The 14,793-nt window shown below is 50.3% G+C and overlaps 5 protein-coding genes across 5 annotated transcripts; 2 read left to right on the top strand and 3 right to left on the bottom strand.

Moving 5' to 3' along the window:
• Positions 1 to 20: 20 nt before the first annotated feature.
• Positions 21 to 4,531, bottom strand: BROUX77_001260 (uncharacterized protein; the record flags this gene model as incomplete). Its single annotated transcript, XM_073745670.1, has 5 exons — positions 21 to 1,207; positions 1,272 to 3,770; positions 3,830 to 4,082; positions 4,137 to 4,208; positions 4,265 to 4,531. 5 exons carry the CDS (start codon positions 4,529 to 4,531, stop codon positions 21 to 23), a joined length of 4,278 nt encoding a protein of 1,425 aa, XP_073609495.1.
• A 590-nt stretch (positions 4,532 to 5,121) lies between these two features.
• On the top strand, positions 5,122 to 6,234 carry BROUX77_001259 (uncharacterized protein; the record flags this gene model as incomplete). Its single annotated transcript, XM_073745668.1, has 3 exons — positions 5,122 to 5,278; positions 5,353 to 5,475; positions 5,555 to 6,234. The coding sequence occupies 3 exons, from the start codon at positions 5,122 to 5,124 to the stop codon at positions 6,232 to 6,234; spliced, it is 960 nt and encodes a 319-aa protein (XP_073609494.1).
• A 149-nt stretch (positions 6,235 to 6,383) lies between these two features.
• BROUX77_001258 (uncharacterized protein) lies at positions 6,384 to 7,505 on the bottom strand (the record flags this gene model as incomplete). The annotated part of the gene is made up of 5 exons (XM_073745667.1): positions 6,384 to 6,502; positions 6,568 to 7,179; positions 7,242 to 7,292; positions 7,390 to 7,409; positions 7,468 to 7,505. 5 exons carry the CDS (start codon positions 7,503 to 7,505, stop codon positions 6,384 to 6,386), a joined length of 840 nt encoding a protein of 279 aa, XP_073609493.1.
• Positions 7,506 to 9,800: 2,295 nt separating this feature from the next.
• On the top strand, positions 9,801 to 11,069 carry BROUX77_001257 (uncharacterized protein; the record flags this gene model as incomplete). Its single annotated transcript, XM_073745666.1, has 3 exons — positions 9,801 to 10,098; positions 10,355 to 10,782; positions 10,845 to 11,069. 3 exons carry the CDS (start codon positions 9,801 to 9,803, stop codon positions 11,067 to 11,069), a joined length of 951 nt encoding a protein of 316 aa, XP_073609492.1.
• A 1,345-nt stretch (positions 11,070 to 12,414) lies between these two features.
• On the bottom strand, positions 12,415 to 14,293 carry BROUX77_001256 (uncharacterized protein; the record flags this gene model as incomplete). The annotated part of the gene is made up of 7 exons (XM_073745665.1): positions 12,415 to 12,480; positions 12,541 to 13,374; positions 13,442 to 13,528; positions 13,598 to 13,644; positions 13,709 to 13,936; positions 14,069 to 14,091; positions 14,259 to 14,293. 7 exons carry the CDS (start codon positions 14,291 to 14,293, stop codon positions 12,415 to 12,417), a joined length of 1,320 nt encoding a protein of 439 aa, XP_073609491.1.
• Between the last annotated feature and the right edge of the window lie 500 nt (positions 14,294 to 14,793).

Below are 14,793 nucleotides of genomic sequence, written 5' to 3'. Positions count from 1 at the left end.
GAAGTGAGCTAGATCATCGCCTATCTCCCCAGTTTTTCCAATGCTACATGGGCCGCGTTCACCTGGGCCTCTTCAGGACTGACTCCGTCATCAATCTCGGCCCAGCACACATCGTTAACTAGCAGCCTGCACCTGAACGCTTCCGGATTTCCGTCCACGCCCTTTTCTATAACGTAATCCACCGTACTTCCGCCGGTCACCCTGGAGAAGAGTTCTTTGGGATGGATCACACGCACCTTGTCCCGCACCATGCGCTCAAGGATTTTGAAAACACCGAGAGCCTCCAGGAACCGCTCACACGGCTCTGTCGATCCAGAATCAATGTACATGGCGCCAATGATGGACTCAAACATGTCCGAGTAGAACTTTTTCGCTAGCAGACGCGCCAGCTTGGCCCACGGGTACGTTCTGCCGTGCTTGAACTCGTTCTCGAGATCCTCGCGGGCGTCCAAGAAGCGGCGCTTCGTGTCTGCAGTCGATAAAACTATGGCTGCAGATGAATACCGCATAAACTGCCACAGAGACCGTTGTGGAGCCCTAGAGGTTGGGTCGTCAGAAGGGCAAGTGTAACTCAAGCTGAGCCAAGCCAGGAAGTCACCGTTGACTAGTGATGTTTTCATGGTGTGAAGTTGTGAAGTGCTAAGGGGAGGCTTGATGGTGAACAGTCTTTTGACCACAATCTCATCAAGAACAGCATCACCAAGGAACTCAAGACGCTCCATTGATCTTTCCCACGATTCTGCTGACAAAAAGCTGGCGTGCGTAACGGCCTCGATAAGGAGCGACTTTTTGACAAATGTGTAGCCTAATAGCTTCTCTAGAGGAACCAAATTCCGGGCCAACTCGGAAAAACGAGCAGACTCGTAGATGGTGCTCCGGCAAACTTCCGGTTTCTTCCACATATAGTCGCCGCTCCAGAGAGTATTGAGACAAAGCAAGGTGCGGTCCAGTCCTCCATCGAGAAACGATGCGCCAATCAGAGCTTCTACAAAATCGGCCAGTGTCTTGGTAGATAATACGCGATGCTCAACCTCTTCAGGCTCCTGAGAGTCATCCTCGATGTAGGCGGGCGACCATTTCCTGCCGGTGAACGGTTTAACCAAGATATATTGGGCGAGTCTCTGCTCCGTACAGACTCTCTGTAGTCGGGAATTGGCGACAATAGAGTCCTTGAGAAACGTGAGATATCCCTCAGGCCATTCCAGTTCTACAGCGGCGAGTTAGTATCGAAATCAACGAATGTCGGGCAGGAGTTGGGATAGAAAACTTACTTTGGGCACAAACATTGACCGCCGCCATGAACTTGAGTATAGAATCGCCAAGGAACTCGATACGCTCGTAGTTGAGAGGTTCCGATGAAGCACGGGAACTCATGGCCTCTCTCACAAGGCGGGTATTTGAGATCTGCACCGGCTTCAAGATTGTCTCACTCAAATGCTTGGCGAGCAAACGAATTTCAACTTCATGGATGATGCATGGTATCAGCATACCAAAGTCCAAGTACTCAGGATGGAAATCATCTTTTGTACAGCCAGCAACTGGTATCACCCGCCTGTATTTTCTCGAACGAGACTTTTGCGAGGACTCTTTGAGATTGTGCAAAAAGTCCAGCCGTTTGGAATAAGACGTCACGGACATACAGGGAGTGTCTGGGGACATATTTTCTAGCTCTTTCAAACAAGTTTGGACTTGGTCTAATGGGGGCCTTTTCTCTAAGAATGATTCAAAAAGATACGGCTTCAAGGAAGAATCGCGCACAATCAGAGGCGAACCGTCGTGGGCCTTGAGAAGCTCAGGGGTGAGCTTGCAACTTGCAATATCATCCATTTTTATGGATCGATTTGGCGACCAGAACTTGACAGCTGGCGCGCGAGTCTCCTCCTTGGTTATCCATTGGCGGTACCCAAATGCTGCTGTGAGTAGAGGAAGAGTATGATCTACAGTCTTGAGATATTCGCGAGTAAATGACTGATGGCCTTCGCCAATCTCTATGTTCCAAATGGTGTCAGAACGAGGATAAAGAACGATGGGATCCATAATCGTGAGTGATTCCGGAAGGGCCATGCAATATTCAGAGTTGATATATCCATCGGGCCCTTTTATCCGGAGTGGGTATGTCCATGGATTCTCTCTCCCATTCTTCCATAGCATGGAAACTCTCGGCCACGGCGATGCAAGCCCAGAGACTTCGGAGACGGCATCACGTCCTTCGACGCCTGGCACAAACTCTTCGAATTTGAACGGTAACAAATGGTCGTTTACAAGGCCGGCCTCGTGGAGTTTGATGTAGGCAAAGAAGGCAGCATCTTTTGCCGAGTTTTTCTGGCTTCGCCAAGTTCCCTGTGACTTGGTCTTGCGATATTCGACGGGGAGAAAAGACGGCAATATTACCATTGCAGAAACATTATATACGCCGTCAACCTCGGTTTCCTCAAAGATAAAGTTGGGCCGAGAATCAACAAACTCACTTGACCCCAGTACTGCACAAAAGTGGTGCAAGTGAGCCATGGCATTATCCATATCGAGACGTGCCCCAGTACTTGGGACGATGAAGGATTGCCCTTCCAGTCTCACCACCTCCTCGATATCAATGCCGTCTTCAAGCTCAATCAAGCGGTCAATCTGACGCTTTTCGTTTTCGTAGATTAGTTTTATCTCCTGCTCTTGTGCTTCCCAGTTCTTTTTGTCAACTTCGCTGTCGGATGTCATCATCACTAGTGATGATTCTTTGCTTCGAGCTCGGCCTCGACGTTGAATAAAAGACTTGAAGTCTGCAGGCGGGTCAAAGCACACAACAAGATTACAAGCCGGCACATCGATACCCTCTTCGAGCACACTTGTAGCCACCAGAATGTTGGCTTTCCCGGTACGGAAATCTGTTAAAGCATTGTTCTTTTTGGCATCTCTCAAGGAAAGATCCCAAAGGTCTGTCCGGTAATGTGTTCTCATGCTACCTACGATCATTCCAATTTTGTGGCCGGCCTCTTTGATGCCTTCATGTACTGAGAGCACATGGGTGAGGGTTGAAACTGTGCTTCTCTCGTTTGCAAAGATGATGCCCTTGACGCCTTTCGAAAGGTTGACAAGATAATCAATGAGAACTTGAAGTTGGGATGAAACCATATTCCCACGAAGAGCGTTCACCGGAGGGCAGACGAGGTGAATATCTTTGCACAGGTACCGAAGATAATCCCATTGGCGAGTCCTGAGGGAGCTTTCTTGATCTGGCTTGTTCTCTGAAGTAATAAATTCATTGAGGACCTCATGGATATAGAACTCTGCCGCCCAAATTCCAAGACTATCGCGTATCACTTCGGCGCGGCGAACGATTGATCTAACCTGTCGTTGGCAAAAAGTATCATTCTTTGCCATGATGCTCTTGAGTTTGTACTGGGCAGATTCTGACCTGCTGAACCGCAAGTGTGTTATGATGGGGTCATGGTTGAGCGTATAGTTTGCAAATAGAGACCGTAGGGAGTCTACAGATTCAGAAAGTCCGGTTGTCTCAAAGACATTGGTGCTTTTGTACGACAAATATTGTATGGTTGGGCGATTGCTGTGTAATAGAAGTTCTTCGCGATGGATAATGGGGGTCCGGCAAGTAGCGTCCATGATGACTTCTAGGTGTCCAATATTCGCTGCCGAGGCGTTCATACTTGGACTTGCAGATAGACCAAGAATAGAGGGGACTGGAAGTCCGTCCTTCTTTCTTGTGTGATAATGGCACCGCATTATTTTACTCCCGGGGTGGTTTCTCACACAGTTATGGGCTAAGGAATGTTAGACCAAGATTACATACAAAGAATGAGGAATGATCAGGAAGCTATACCTTCATCAAACACGATAAGTGAAATGTCACCCATGTCGACAAATGAATGATCCAGAGCATCACACAGAATCTGGTGAGTACAGACTACAATGCGCACCCCGTCAAGTTCCTGGGCCCATTTTGCCCGTGAGGACCAAGAATCGATGCCATCGATGCCAAGGAAGGTCTTGCAGTTTACTGAAGGAATCTGAGCCGAGATCACCTCGTGTTGCTGGATGCATAGTGAAGTTGTTGGTGCCAGGAACCAGGCCATCTAAGTACTCGGTTAATACCTGAAGCAAACAACTCATGAGAATAACCAACCTACCTTGTCTGTCCGTTCCATTGCAGCTTGTAGGCGCATGACTGCTACTTGTGTTTTCCCGCTGCCGGTGTCCATCTGTGCGTGTTATATTAGCTACTCAAAACCTGCAGTTAGACTGGACCAAAGCTTACAGTGACTATGATGTTTCTTTTTAAGCTGGAATTGTACATTTCTAGCTGATAGGCTCGTGCAGCGATACTGCCCGTCGGGGCCATCTCGGCCTCTCCGTCTTGATCCAAGGTTTCGGCCAACGCATCACCCTGGTGTTTTGTGGAAGAGATGCTGTCAGAGCCAGGCTCTTGAAAGTCATCAGACAGATCGGCTTCGGCCTGGCCCTGTAGGACATCGTCATTCTCACTGTCAGAGGTAGGAATGTCATCTTGGAAGACAGAGCCCATGGTTTTGTTCTCAAGGTGCCTCTAGGAGGCAGGCTCGAAGTAGAGAGTTTTGGGGACCTTAAGGTCGGCACAAGTCAGCGGGGAAGGAGACAAGATGAATTTGAAGATTTCAAAAGGCTTGTTCAAATCGATGAGAATACCAAGCCAGTCAAGAATTTGGCGCCGTCGTCGTTCACCAGGGTTCGGTGGTGATGTGGCGATGCTGTTGGAGCCGGAAGAGTAGTAAAGCCGGAAGAAAAAGGGAGAGCGCAAGATATCAGCCCCGAGAAGAGTCAAGAGACGAAAGGAAAGAACTCCATTACGCCTGCTTTGTCATATGTTCTTGCTCTTGCCGTATTTCTGGCACAAAGCTCTTAAAGCTGCCCCTCTTTTTTTTTTCATGTGCCCGCCCAATTAGCGGATGTACCTGTGAATATGCATGTACCACCGCCAACTAATTAACTTGTTACATGAATGACTATGCGCCATGCATCTACAAGACAGAGCTGGCCTGCAACAATCCATAAATCACCAAACCGCCGCTGGAATCACAGGCAGCGGCTTAATTTGTCTGCCTATACTGCAACTGCAGCACTCACCGGCAGCTCAAGATGCGATTGTTTGCTGCCGGCCATAACGCTTGGAAACAGCTGACCTTTTCTGCAGACACTCTACCAGATGAGCCTGCAGATGTGTCTGTCTTCATTCCCGTGCTTGGCCCTGTAGATAATCTCGAGGTTGTCTGCGCTCGACTTACATATACGCTGGGTTAGTGGAACTGCTGCAAGCACTTATAGCCATACGCCCTATTCATCACTAACGCTTCAGGCTCTTGGGGCCAGTATCAAAGGATAATGATCTCGTTCTAGCTGGTTGCCCGCCTATGGGGCCATCGATGGCCAGTGCTGGAGGTCTTCGGGACTTGGCTGTTGTGACTGATAACCAGAAGGGGCTTCCTTTGCTTGGTGTGTACCCACGTACCACTCCCGTAACTTCACGAAATCAAGAGGACGGTACTAATGGGCCCCCCTCTAACAATATCAGGTCCTCCCCTGACTCTTGGAGAAGTTTGTGCGGCTCCGGATCTCCTCAGCGAGTTTTATTCTTCGGACTTCGTAGTCAATCAAGTTGTTGCCTACCATTCAGGGATAGTCCTTTTACTCCAAAACAAGTCTGTCTGGGTATACGGCGACAGTCGTTATCCAAACTGTCTTGGGGGTGACTCTCCTGTTATAATGCCAGAGACAGAGACAGAGACTTGCTCTTCAGCGCTGCCGAAATCGCTGCAAACATTCCGGAGCCGTAGACTGCATAGGGTCTCGGCCCTCGATGACTTGCCAACCGGTCCGATTAAAAAGGTAGATGCAGGTGGATATACCCTAGCTGCATTAACCGAAGGAGGTGATGTCTACGCATGGGGTGGCCGACCGGGTCAGAAAGCCTACATTGAAGAGCTCTGGGCAGAGCCCGCTCCATTGGATCTAGAGTTTGATGTGGCAGATATCGCAATAGGCACCCAGCACATGATCATTCTGACTACAGCTAGCCATGTCCTTGGGCGGGGGTGCAGTCGAAGTGGTCAGTTGGGACGGTACTCAGACAGTAACAATGACGTATGGGTTGATGATTGGGAAAGGTTGGATATCCCACTAGACCCGGATGAAATCCCTGTTTCAGTATGTGCTGGGCCATATGCATCGTTCATCGTCACGAAACACGCATAGAACGCAATGACGGACAGAGAATACCGCTTGAAGAAAAACAATAACATGTATAACAGCAATGTGATCAGTGGCTATTTGTTCATTTTCTCCCTGAAAAAAAGGATCCATAACATCATGTCATTAACAGAAATCGCTCAAATACCCCGCGTCTATAGGTTCGTCAGGTAATCGTCAATCTCTTGGGGCGAAAGCTTCCGGAAGCGAGGTCCCCGCGCGCCCTCAACACCCTCAATGCCCAGCAGATGGTCTGCGGGAGGACCGACAATGGCTGGCAAATTACGAATGTTAGTATACTTGTACTCTATACTGCAACAAGGCAAGCAGGAAACTTACCCAGCTCAATGGTCTCGCCGCTCATCTCGCCCTCAATAGTCTCCTTGAGCGTTAGCAGCGCAATGTGGATGGCATCTTCCAACTCCAAGTCCTCTGAATACCGCTTCTCCAGGAACGTCTTGGCCTGGGGGGCAGACTTTCCAATAGCCGTAGCCTTCCACGGAAAGTAACTGCCCGAGGGATCAACCTGGTACAGCATAGGGCCGCCCTTGAGGATACCGCCAGTCTTTCCAGTAGGCTTCTTGTTCTCTGACGTAGCCTTACCAGCTGCCAAAGCCTCAACCTCCTCATCGGGCAGGATACCCTCGTCCCAACCAGCCACGAGCAGACTGACACCGTAGGGGCGCACACCACCAGACTGCGTCGCCTCCTGCATCACACGGGCGACATCCTGCACTAGAATTCTGGTGGGAGGGTACTCGTTGTAGATTCTCTTGTAGCCGGTATGCGATACCTTGCGGGCACGGTCGACGAGCACACGGTAGTCGGGGCCCATGCCGGCGTAGACCATGCCAATGTTGGGAGTGATGTCGGTGATCTTTGCGAGGGACTGGGGGTCGGCAAGGGGCGAAGACGACTTCTTTTCGGACGCAAGAACGATACCATTGGTGGCTGTAGAAAGCAACGTCAGTAAATAGAGCTCCCGTAGCCTGAATACCGTGCTTGCGACTTACCCTTGATACCGACAGCAGTAACACCTTGGTTCACGGCGTTGAGAGCATATTCTGGGCTATGTTAGCTGGTGTTGAGGCCTATTTCCGGGGTGCCCAACAAAATCCGACTCCCAAGGCAGCAATCAAGCAGCAAGACTCTTCGACGTACCAATCTGGACCAGCTTTCCACTGCAATTCGTTAGCTTGTTGTGAAGCAGGAGGTGGGGTGCTATTCGGGGAGTTTTACCTGGGGGAGAAGGTGGTGAGAGAGAAGTTGTAGGCCATTCTGTACTATGATAAATCTGCAAAATGGGAGAGACAATCAAATGCAGGGAAAACAAGACCAGAAAGCAATGCTGGCGGTCTGAGGCGAAGGGGGAATGTCAGGTCTGCGATACTAGTTCGGTGGTTTTGGATAGTGTGGACCACAAGGCTGCACCAAGCTTCGACTGAGCTTCAGGCAACTCAAGTGGCGCGTCAAGCTCCAGCGGCAGGCTGGCCTGTAGTACGTTGACAAGGAGTGAGTGAGTGACTGAATGGAGACACGTGATTTGTTCCCGAACCAAAATCAGCCGACTATTAGCCGGGCCAGAAGAGCGCAACCCAGGCAAGCAAAAACGCCGGATTTTGACGGGTTGCATGTTGAGAATAAAAAAAATAGCCAAGCCAATTGATTGTGATGGCTTCACGCTGGCTATTCCAAGAACTCGACTACCCATTTTTGCTCATTTGTCTGGCTGGCTGGCGAGGTTCTGGCTTTGCGAGAACTTCAAGCCCAGATCCGGTCATGTGAAAATGTGGGTTCGGGTTCAGCATGGATCCTTTTGGAGCATTTATATCGCCAGATTGTGTCGCATAGAATTTTCTTCCTCACTTTATATTTCTCTCCCAAAACAACATGCATTGCATCTCAACCTATGGCTGCACCCGCTGTGGTATCATCTTCACTGCTGTGCCGCTCGTCTCTGACATCTCAAAAACGACACCGGTTCCGAATTCACGCACAACATCACAGTCGCATATCAGGCTTCATCAGACCTGCCAGACTTTTACAATGCTGTCGACTGTCGAGATAGAGAGAAACTGGCCACAGCACATTCTGCAAGTGCAGATACAGATGAATGAGCAACCATCTCATCAGCCCAACTAACCAGCCGCCCAACTGCACACTCTTAAGTTGCCTCTTCGCTGCTCTTCCGTTTTGAGTCGACTAGTCTGTGTGCAGAGATCAAGACCCAGTGCCTGTCGACGATACTCTGTCCGTTTTGGACCGAACTTCAATAAGACGCCTGGGCTCATCTTTCTTTGTTGAGGGCTTGCTTCTATGAGGGATTCTCCTTGGAGATTCTCTCGCAAGGGCTGCTCCATGCCTCGCGTCCCTACTCAACGTGGTTTTGAACTTGTTCCTGATTGCCGTTGTAGGATCCTAGACAACGATGGCTTCAACATTGATTGGTACATCTTTTCATGCAGCAAAGTATAGTTTTTATTGTATCCGTAGCACTGCACGTGCTGCAGAGAATTACGTGAAAGCCTCATTTCCATGTAATCAACACGCTTCCACTGGCCACCCAAATGCTAATTAATGCCCGCCGCTATTCTTAATATGTGAAGCATTGTGCCAGATTCTGGCCTATCCGCTCGGATTGCTATTTCGTCTCGGGCCACCAAGAATAAGGAATAAGCAACGGCAGTGGACATACGCAAAGACCGTGCCGGGCTTCTGCGATGAAAATAGAAGCCCTGCACAAAACGTGAAGAACAAAAAACAACAAAACTATCCACCCTAGTCAAAACCCAAGTAATCATATCACGTGTTTCCCAGCTGTCAAGATCTGCGTAAATTCGCTGCAAGTTTTTGCCTTCGTGTTTGTCCGAACTCAGCGTAACGTCGGGAGCCAAAAAAAAAAGCTTACCTTTAACTCTGTAATTTCACGCGCCATTCTCGACTATCTTCTTCCTTTCCCTCTCGTACTATTTATTTTTTCACTTCTCCAGAGCCTCTCTTAACGCGGCTCTTCCTTGCATCCAATTTCCCGCACCCGCATAACCTCGCCGTCTCATTCCTCCCAGATTATTCTTATCGTGCATCGTGTCATCGCATCCGCTGTCATCTGCGACCAACTGTCGCCAGCTGCCCCGTCGGTCTCTCCCACCATCAAATCGCGACCAAGTAGTACATGAACGGTGTCTAATTGTTGGCATATTTGATTTGATTAAACCAGGGGCGAAAGAGTGCAGAACACCACCAATTGCACCCCTCGGCCACAGCCAACTCTGCTCTGGGTTCTTCCATCGCACGCAACACCAGCCAAACCTCGTTGACTTTTTTCTTGCCTTTTTGTGGGTTGAGCCCTGCTCTGGTGCCAGCCTTTCTGCGTGATCAGTCCCCCGACACCTCGCCTCTAGCTCTTGGTTCACTGTCCTCCGGTCGCTCTTCTTCTCGACAGTTGGCCAAGACCATCACATCACCGCTCGACATCCGCTCATTTCAATTCTCCCCATTGCGTCTCCCGCACTAGCCTTACGTGGCTTCACTCGCTTTCCATCCCTCCGATTCGCCATCACAACACCGCCGCCATGCATTACGCCTATCCAGCGCGGAAAGACTCCAATCCGCCGCCTTTCAAGCCGCGCCGCTCCAAGATGCCTTCGGTGCGGAAAGCCCACATCAGGCTCTTTGGCACCATCTTCCTTGTCATCTTTGGCTTTTGGTATCTGTTCTCGGGCAACTCCAATGCCTCAAATCGGCCCAAGCCGCGTATTGTCAAGGGCGAGCCTCCCGTCGTCGTCGTGACAGCTTTCGAAAATGCAGGCCACTCCCAGGCCTACGTCAAGAACATTGAAGAGAATCGCCTATCGTATGCTAAGAAGAACGGTATGTCTAGTTTTCTCTTATGTTTCTCCTTGCCTTTTGCTTCACTCTGCTGCTCTCCTGTCAGTGTAACCACTCAGCTAGCCATAGCTGCAGCTTGTGCAAGCGTGTGGGCGCACTGCTGTACAAGATAAGCTTCACTTCACGGGTGGCCGCATCGAGTATCATGAATACGGCACTCAACCGCAGAAAATAAACCGCCCGAACGAGCTTCCAGAAGCCCTTGCGAGTCATGGGCTAACATGAAATATGTCTCTAGGCTACGGTACCTTTTTCGCCAAGGCTGGCGACTACAATCTGAATGGTGCTCCGATGTCGTGGACCAAGGTCGTTGCCATGCGCCATGCCATGGCCAAGTACCCCGAAGCCAAGTTCTTCTGGTACCTGGATCAGAACTCTCTCATCATGGACCCCGCTGTCAAGCCCGAGCGCGATATCCTCACCAATGCCAAGCTCGACAAGACCATTATCCGCGACCAGTCGATAGTGCCCCCTGACGGCATCATCAAGACCTTTGGCCACCTCCGTGGCGAGGACATTGATCTAGCCATTACTCAGGATTCTAAGGGTGTGGTTGACTCTAGCTTCGTAATCCGCAATGGCGAGTGGGCCAAGTTCTTCCTGGATACCTGGTTTGATCCTCTGTACCGCAGCTACAACTTCCAGCGTGCCGACACCCATGCTCTTGTAAGTCTTCTGCCCCGGTGTTCTAAAGCTGCCCCCAACATTCACTAACACTCCCTTCTTAGGAGCACATCATCCAATGGCACCCCACCATCTTGTCTAGACTTGGCCTGATCCCCCAACGCATCATCAACTCATACCAGCACTCCACCACTGGTGCCCAGTACCAAGAAGGCGACTTTGTCATCACCTTCAATGACTGCACTACCAGTGGCGAGCGCAGCTGTGATAACCTTGCCGCTCCTTACCACAGAAAGTGGCGCCAGTCGTTTGGTCTCAAGGAGGTGTAGACGGGCCAGAACATTATGGGACTTGGTGCTTCTTGCGTATCTCTGAACTCAGGCCCGATTGCTTTCTTAGACACAGAGACAAACAACAGACACCTTGACCGTGCTCGAGATACGTGCTCTCGTTTTTTTCTTGTTTTCTCTGCTTGTCGGCGGTCGGGGGACCAGGCTACTATCAACCTACCACCTCTCGTAGAACACATGCACACACATAGACGCATTCTCGTGCACATTTTGTCTTTCTTGTGCTTCCCAAACTCTAGCTGCTGCTCCCCAACCAACCCTCACCGTCTTGGCTCAAAAGAAAAAAATAACAAAGAATCAAAAATTCAACGCGGCGACGGATCAGGGCAAAACGAGCGGGAACACTGGGGCCGGCAAACTCTAGAGTGGGCAATGGAAAATGGGGAAGAGGTGGAGGAGACTATACAGAGGGAGGGGTTGATATATTTTGTTTTTTTTTCATATTGCTATTTTCCCTGATGACATGGCGTTTTTTTTTCTTCTTTTTTTTTTTATCTTTTTCGTGGTTTTTATTTCTGCAATACTTTTTTTTTCTTCTTCTCCCTCTCCTATTGTCGTATATCTCCTTGTTTCTTGCCACGTCTATCGCAAACTCTGTCATGTAACTAGGTACTAGTTAACCACTGTTTTTTTTTGGGGGGCTTTTTCTTGCATTCCCCCATCTCTAAACCTCGCCAACGTGTATTGTGAAATCAACCCCGTAGCACATGAAGTATCTCAATGCTCAATACTTTCACAAATGCCTTAGCCTTGAAGACATACCTGCATTCTTTTGGGGCCCTGGCAATATGGACGGCCACGCCGTGTCGAAGCTCGGCCAGCTCTGGTTCGTATAAACAAAAACCCACGTGTCACCATGTAGACCAGCAACAAAAGCATTGAAGAACACATGCACAGTCAGTCAGTACTCGACCGTCCCAATTCGTAGAGAGATTACTAGGATAGCCGTCACGTCATGCCATTAATTCCTCTCATCTCATGTAGAAATCGTGTACGTAGCATGTTCAAGATGTTCATGTGGTATGAAGAATAGATAATCTGAAATACTGAACTGGAAGTTTAAAAAGACGCTTGACTGGTAATAAACTCATATCATAACCCTGACGGCAGCCCGACACTGTGCCAAGTCAACAAGCTGGACCAAAAAAAAAGAAGATAGTTGCTTGCTTGCTTGCGCCGTGAAGCTGCATCCTAAACGCGCCAATGATCGGAACAAACTGCGCATATACGGCAATTCGTTGATTTCAAGAGGAAGAGTTCTTTTCAAAAGGCGCATCCCGTGTTTCGAAAGAGGTGCACTTCACAAGGTAGCGAAGACAGTCGCTTATGCACCACCGGGGCCACCAAGCAGAGCGAATCTCCGCACAATGCTGGGACCATACTCTTGGTACTATTCATTCAGTTAGTCCGGTGTTGTTGCAAATATAACAGGTATTAGAAAATGACCTACCTCGGCTTTGGTGTGGCAGTATGAGCGGAACTCTGGAGTCTGACCCAGCAGACTGCCACCGAACCAGGGACCATGGCGTTGCCGCTTGTGAGTGATGACCTGCACATCCAGACCGCCACTCTTGGCGCCACCACTGCGGACTTCGCTGGCACGGATGCGGGCGTCAACAAGCTGTTTGATATCACGCTGTAATCTGCGGCCAAAGTCCTTGTACAGAGTACTACCACCAGACAGCACAACGTTCTTGTAAAGTCCTCGTCTTACGTCAATGGGCGACGACTGAATGACATTATCGACCACCACAGGGAGAGGAGTCAGGAAATCGGAGCTGTAGATTTCAGGGTTGAAGAAGATTTCGGGAGCCATGAAACGCTCGTAGCCAACGTCAATAGAGACCTGGCGGCCACCTGGATGAGCCACGACGTGCTTAATGAAACGGCTGCGGTCGCGGTCAAAACGGGAGAACTCCTTGACAATGTCAGGGCAGACGTAGCAGTATTGCTCCTTGATCTCCTGAGCAGTGCGCAGAGACGAATCGGGCTCGCCACGATCACGCAGAAGTGACTGCACAAAGTAGGTAATGTCGCGACCAGCAATGGGAATCGACTTGATCGAGGAACCAATGACATAACCTTCGGCAACAGGAATGACGTGAGTTACACCATCACCGGAGTCGATAACGGTACCGGTCAACGACCGATCATGGACCTTGGAGGAAGTCCACGAGGCCGCGAGGGCAAGCACAGCCTGGACGGCAATGTACATGCCAGCGCAGTTAAAGGACTCAAAAAAGATTTCGGCGGTGTTCTCACGGTTCTCGGGAGGGTTCAGCGGCTATGGAGCAAGAAGTGGTTAGCTTCGAGTATCAAGTATGTAATCAAGGCATATTGGGGACACAAACAGGCTCGGTAAGAAGGAAGAAGTGGTCCTCGGGCTCGACACGCAGGTACTTGAAAATCGAGTTGGACCAGAAGCGCTCCATATGATCCTACATCACATCTTGATTAGTATCATTGAGACATGTTGATCGCTAGCGTGTCGTTTGAGATGCCCATACCCAGTTCTCGACCTGACCGTGGCGGATAGGGTAGTGAAGTCCATATCCTACGTCATCAGTTAGCACAATGAGCATTGGCCATGTATGGAGCAGTTGAGTATGGGGGCGTACCAGGACCGCCAGAGGCAGCGATAGCCTCGTCACCGATGAAAAAGTCCAGATCCTCGGTGCCACGCTTAGAGTTTAGATGGCTGCCAGGTCCAGCACCTCCGGTGAGGAACGAGGGTTTGTTGGCAACGGCCGGGCGACCCGAGCCGGTGCCGCTGGCGCCGGATGCTGAGTTCTTGGTCGCGATGGCAGTCGGGAACACAAACGAGGGAGAGTCGTTTCCAGCAAAACCTAGAATGCAAAGGGATCGATGAGGCGGCGGTTAGATGCGACATATACCGACGGAGCAGGCGGGAGCTTTGGCAGAAGGAGGGCTTCGACGCTTTCGCGCCAGCATCAATACGGGAGATGGATTGCGCATACCGAGCTTGGAGAAACCCGTTCCGCTAAAAACAACAGACACATTAGCTAAGGCCAGTCACGATACGAAGCTAGCCGGCGGCTGCGAGCTTCAATGCGGCCAGGCCCGGGTGTGTGTCCAATGCCATGAGGACCTGAAGCGGGGCGGCCGCGAAGCATCACCAGCAGCCGAGTAATGGGGAAAGGAGCTTACTTGTCCATGACAACGGCGGGAGTTTGGTTTGCCATGGCGTGTGGTAGAAAAAGCGGCAGGCAGCTAAATAGCAAAAAGTGGCAATGGCCCGTCGTCTATCAAGTCGTCAGAGTTGCGAGGCGAGGTTCTGGCATCAAACACCTGCGATCGTTGCTGGATGATGACGAAGGAGGGATTTGGTAAACTGAGCCACACACAGTAGTTACAGTCAGTACAGTGCCACGAGCTTCTCCAGTTGTAACGACCTTTGCCATGCTAGCAGCCAGCCTCTTTAGAATGCTGGCAGCCCCACTAAGCTAGGCAAGCTTCCAAGGGACCGGACTGCCTGCTGGTATTACGCTGCGATTGGCAATGTGGTCTGAGCACGTGCAGGGTCACGGGGACAGTGTCGCCAGACTTTTGGTCGGTATGAATGCATTTCAGTGCATACACATTCACTCGACGTCTCGTTGGTGATTTACACCCTCGTTGGTGATTTACGCCGAGATCATGCAAATAAAACGGTAGTCGGCCGTTTGCCTCGGAGTGGCTGCAA

The sequence above is a fragment of the Berkeleyomyces rouxiae genome (assembly GCF_048999995.1).
Source record: "Berkeleyomyces rouxiae strain 22BRR77 chromosome Unknown BrBRR77_ptg000001l, whole genome shotgun sequence".
Classification (NCBI taxonomy): domain Eukaryota; kingdom Fungi; phylum Ascomycota; class Sordariomycetes; order Microascales; family Ceratocystidaceae; genus Berkeleyomyces; species Berkeleyomyces rouxiae.
Note: the sequence above shows the minus strand (reverse complement) of the source record. Positions and strands in the feature narration are given on the sequence as shown.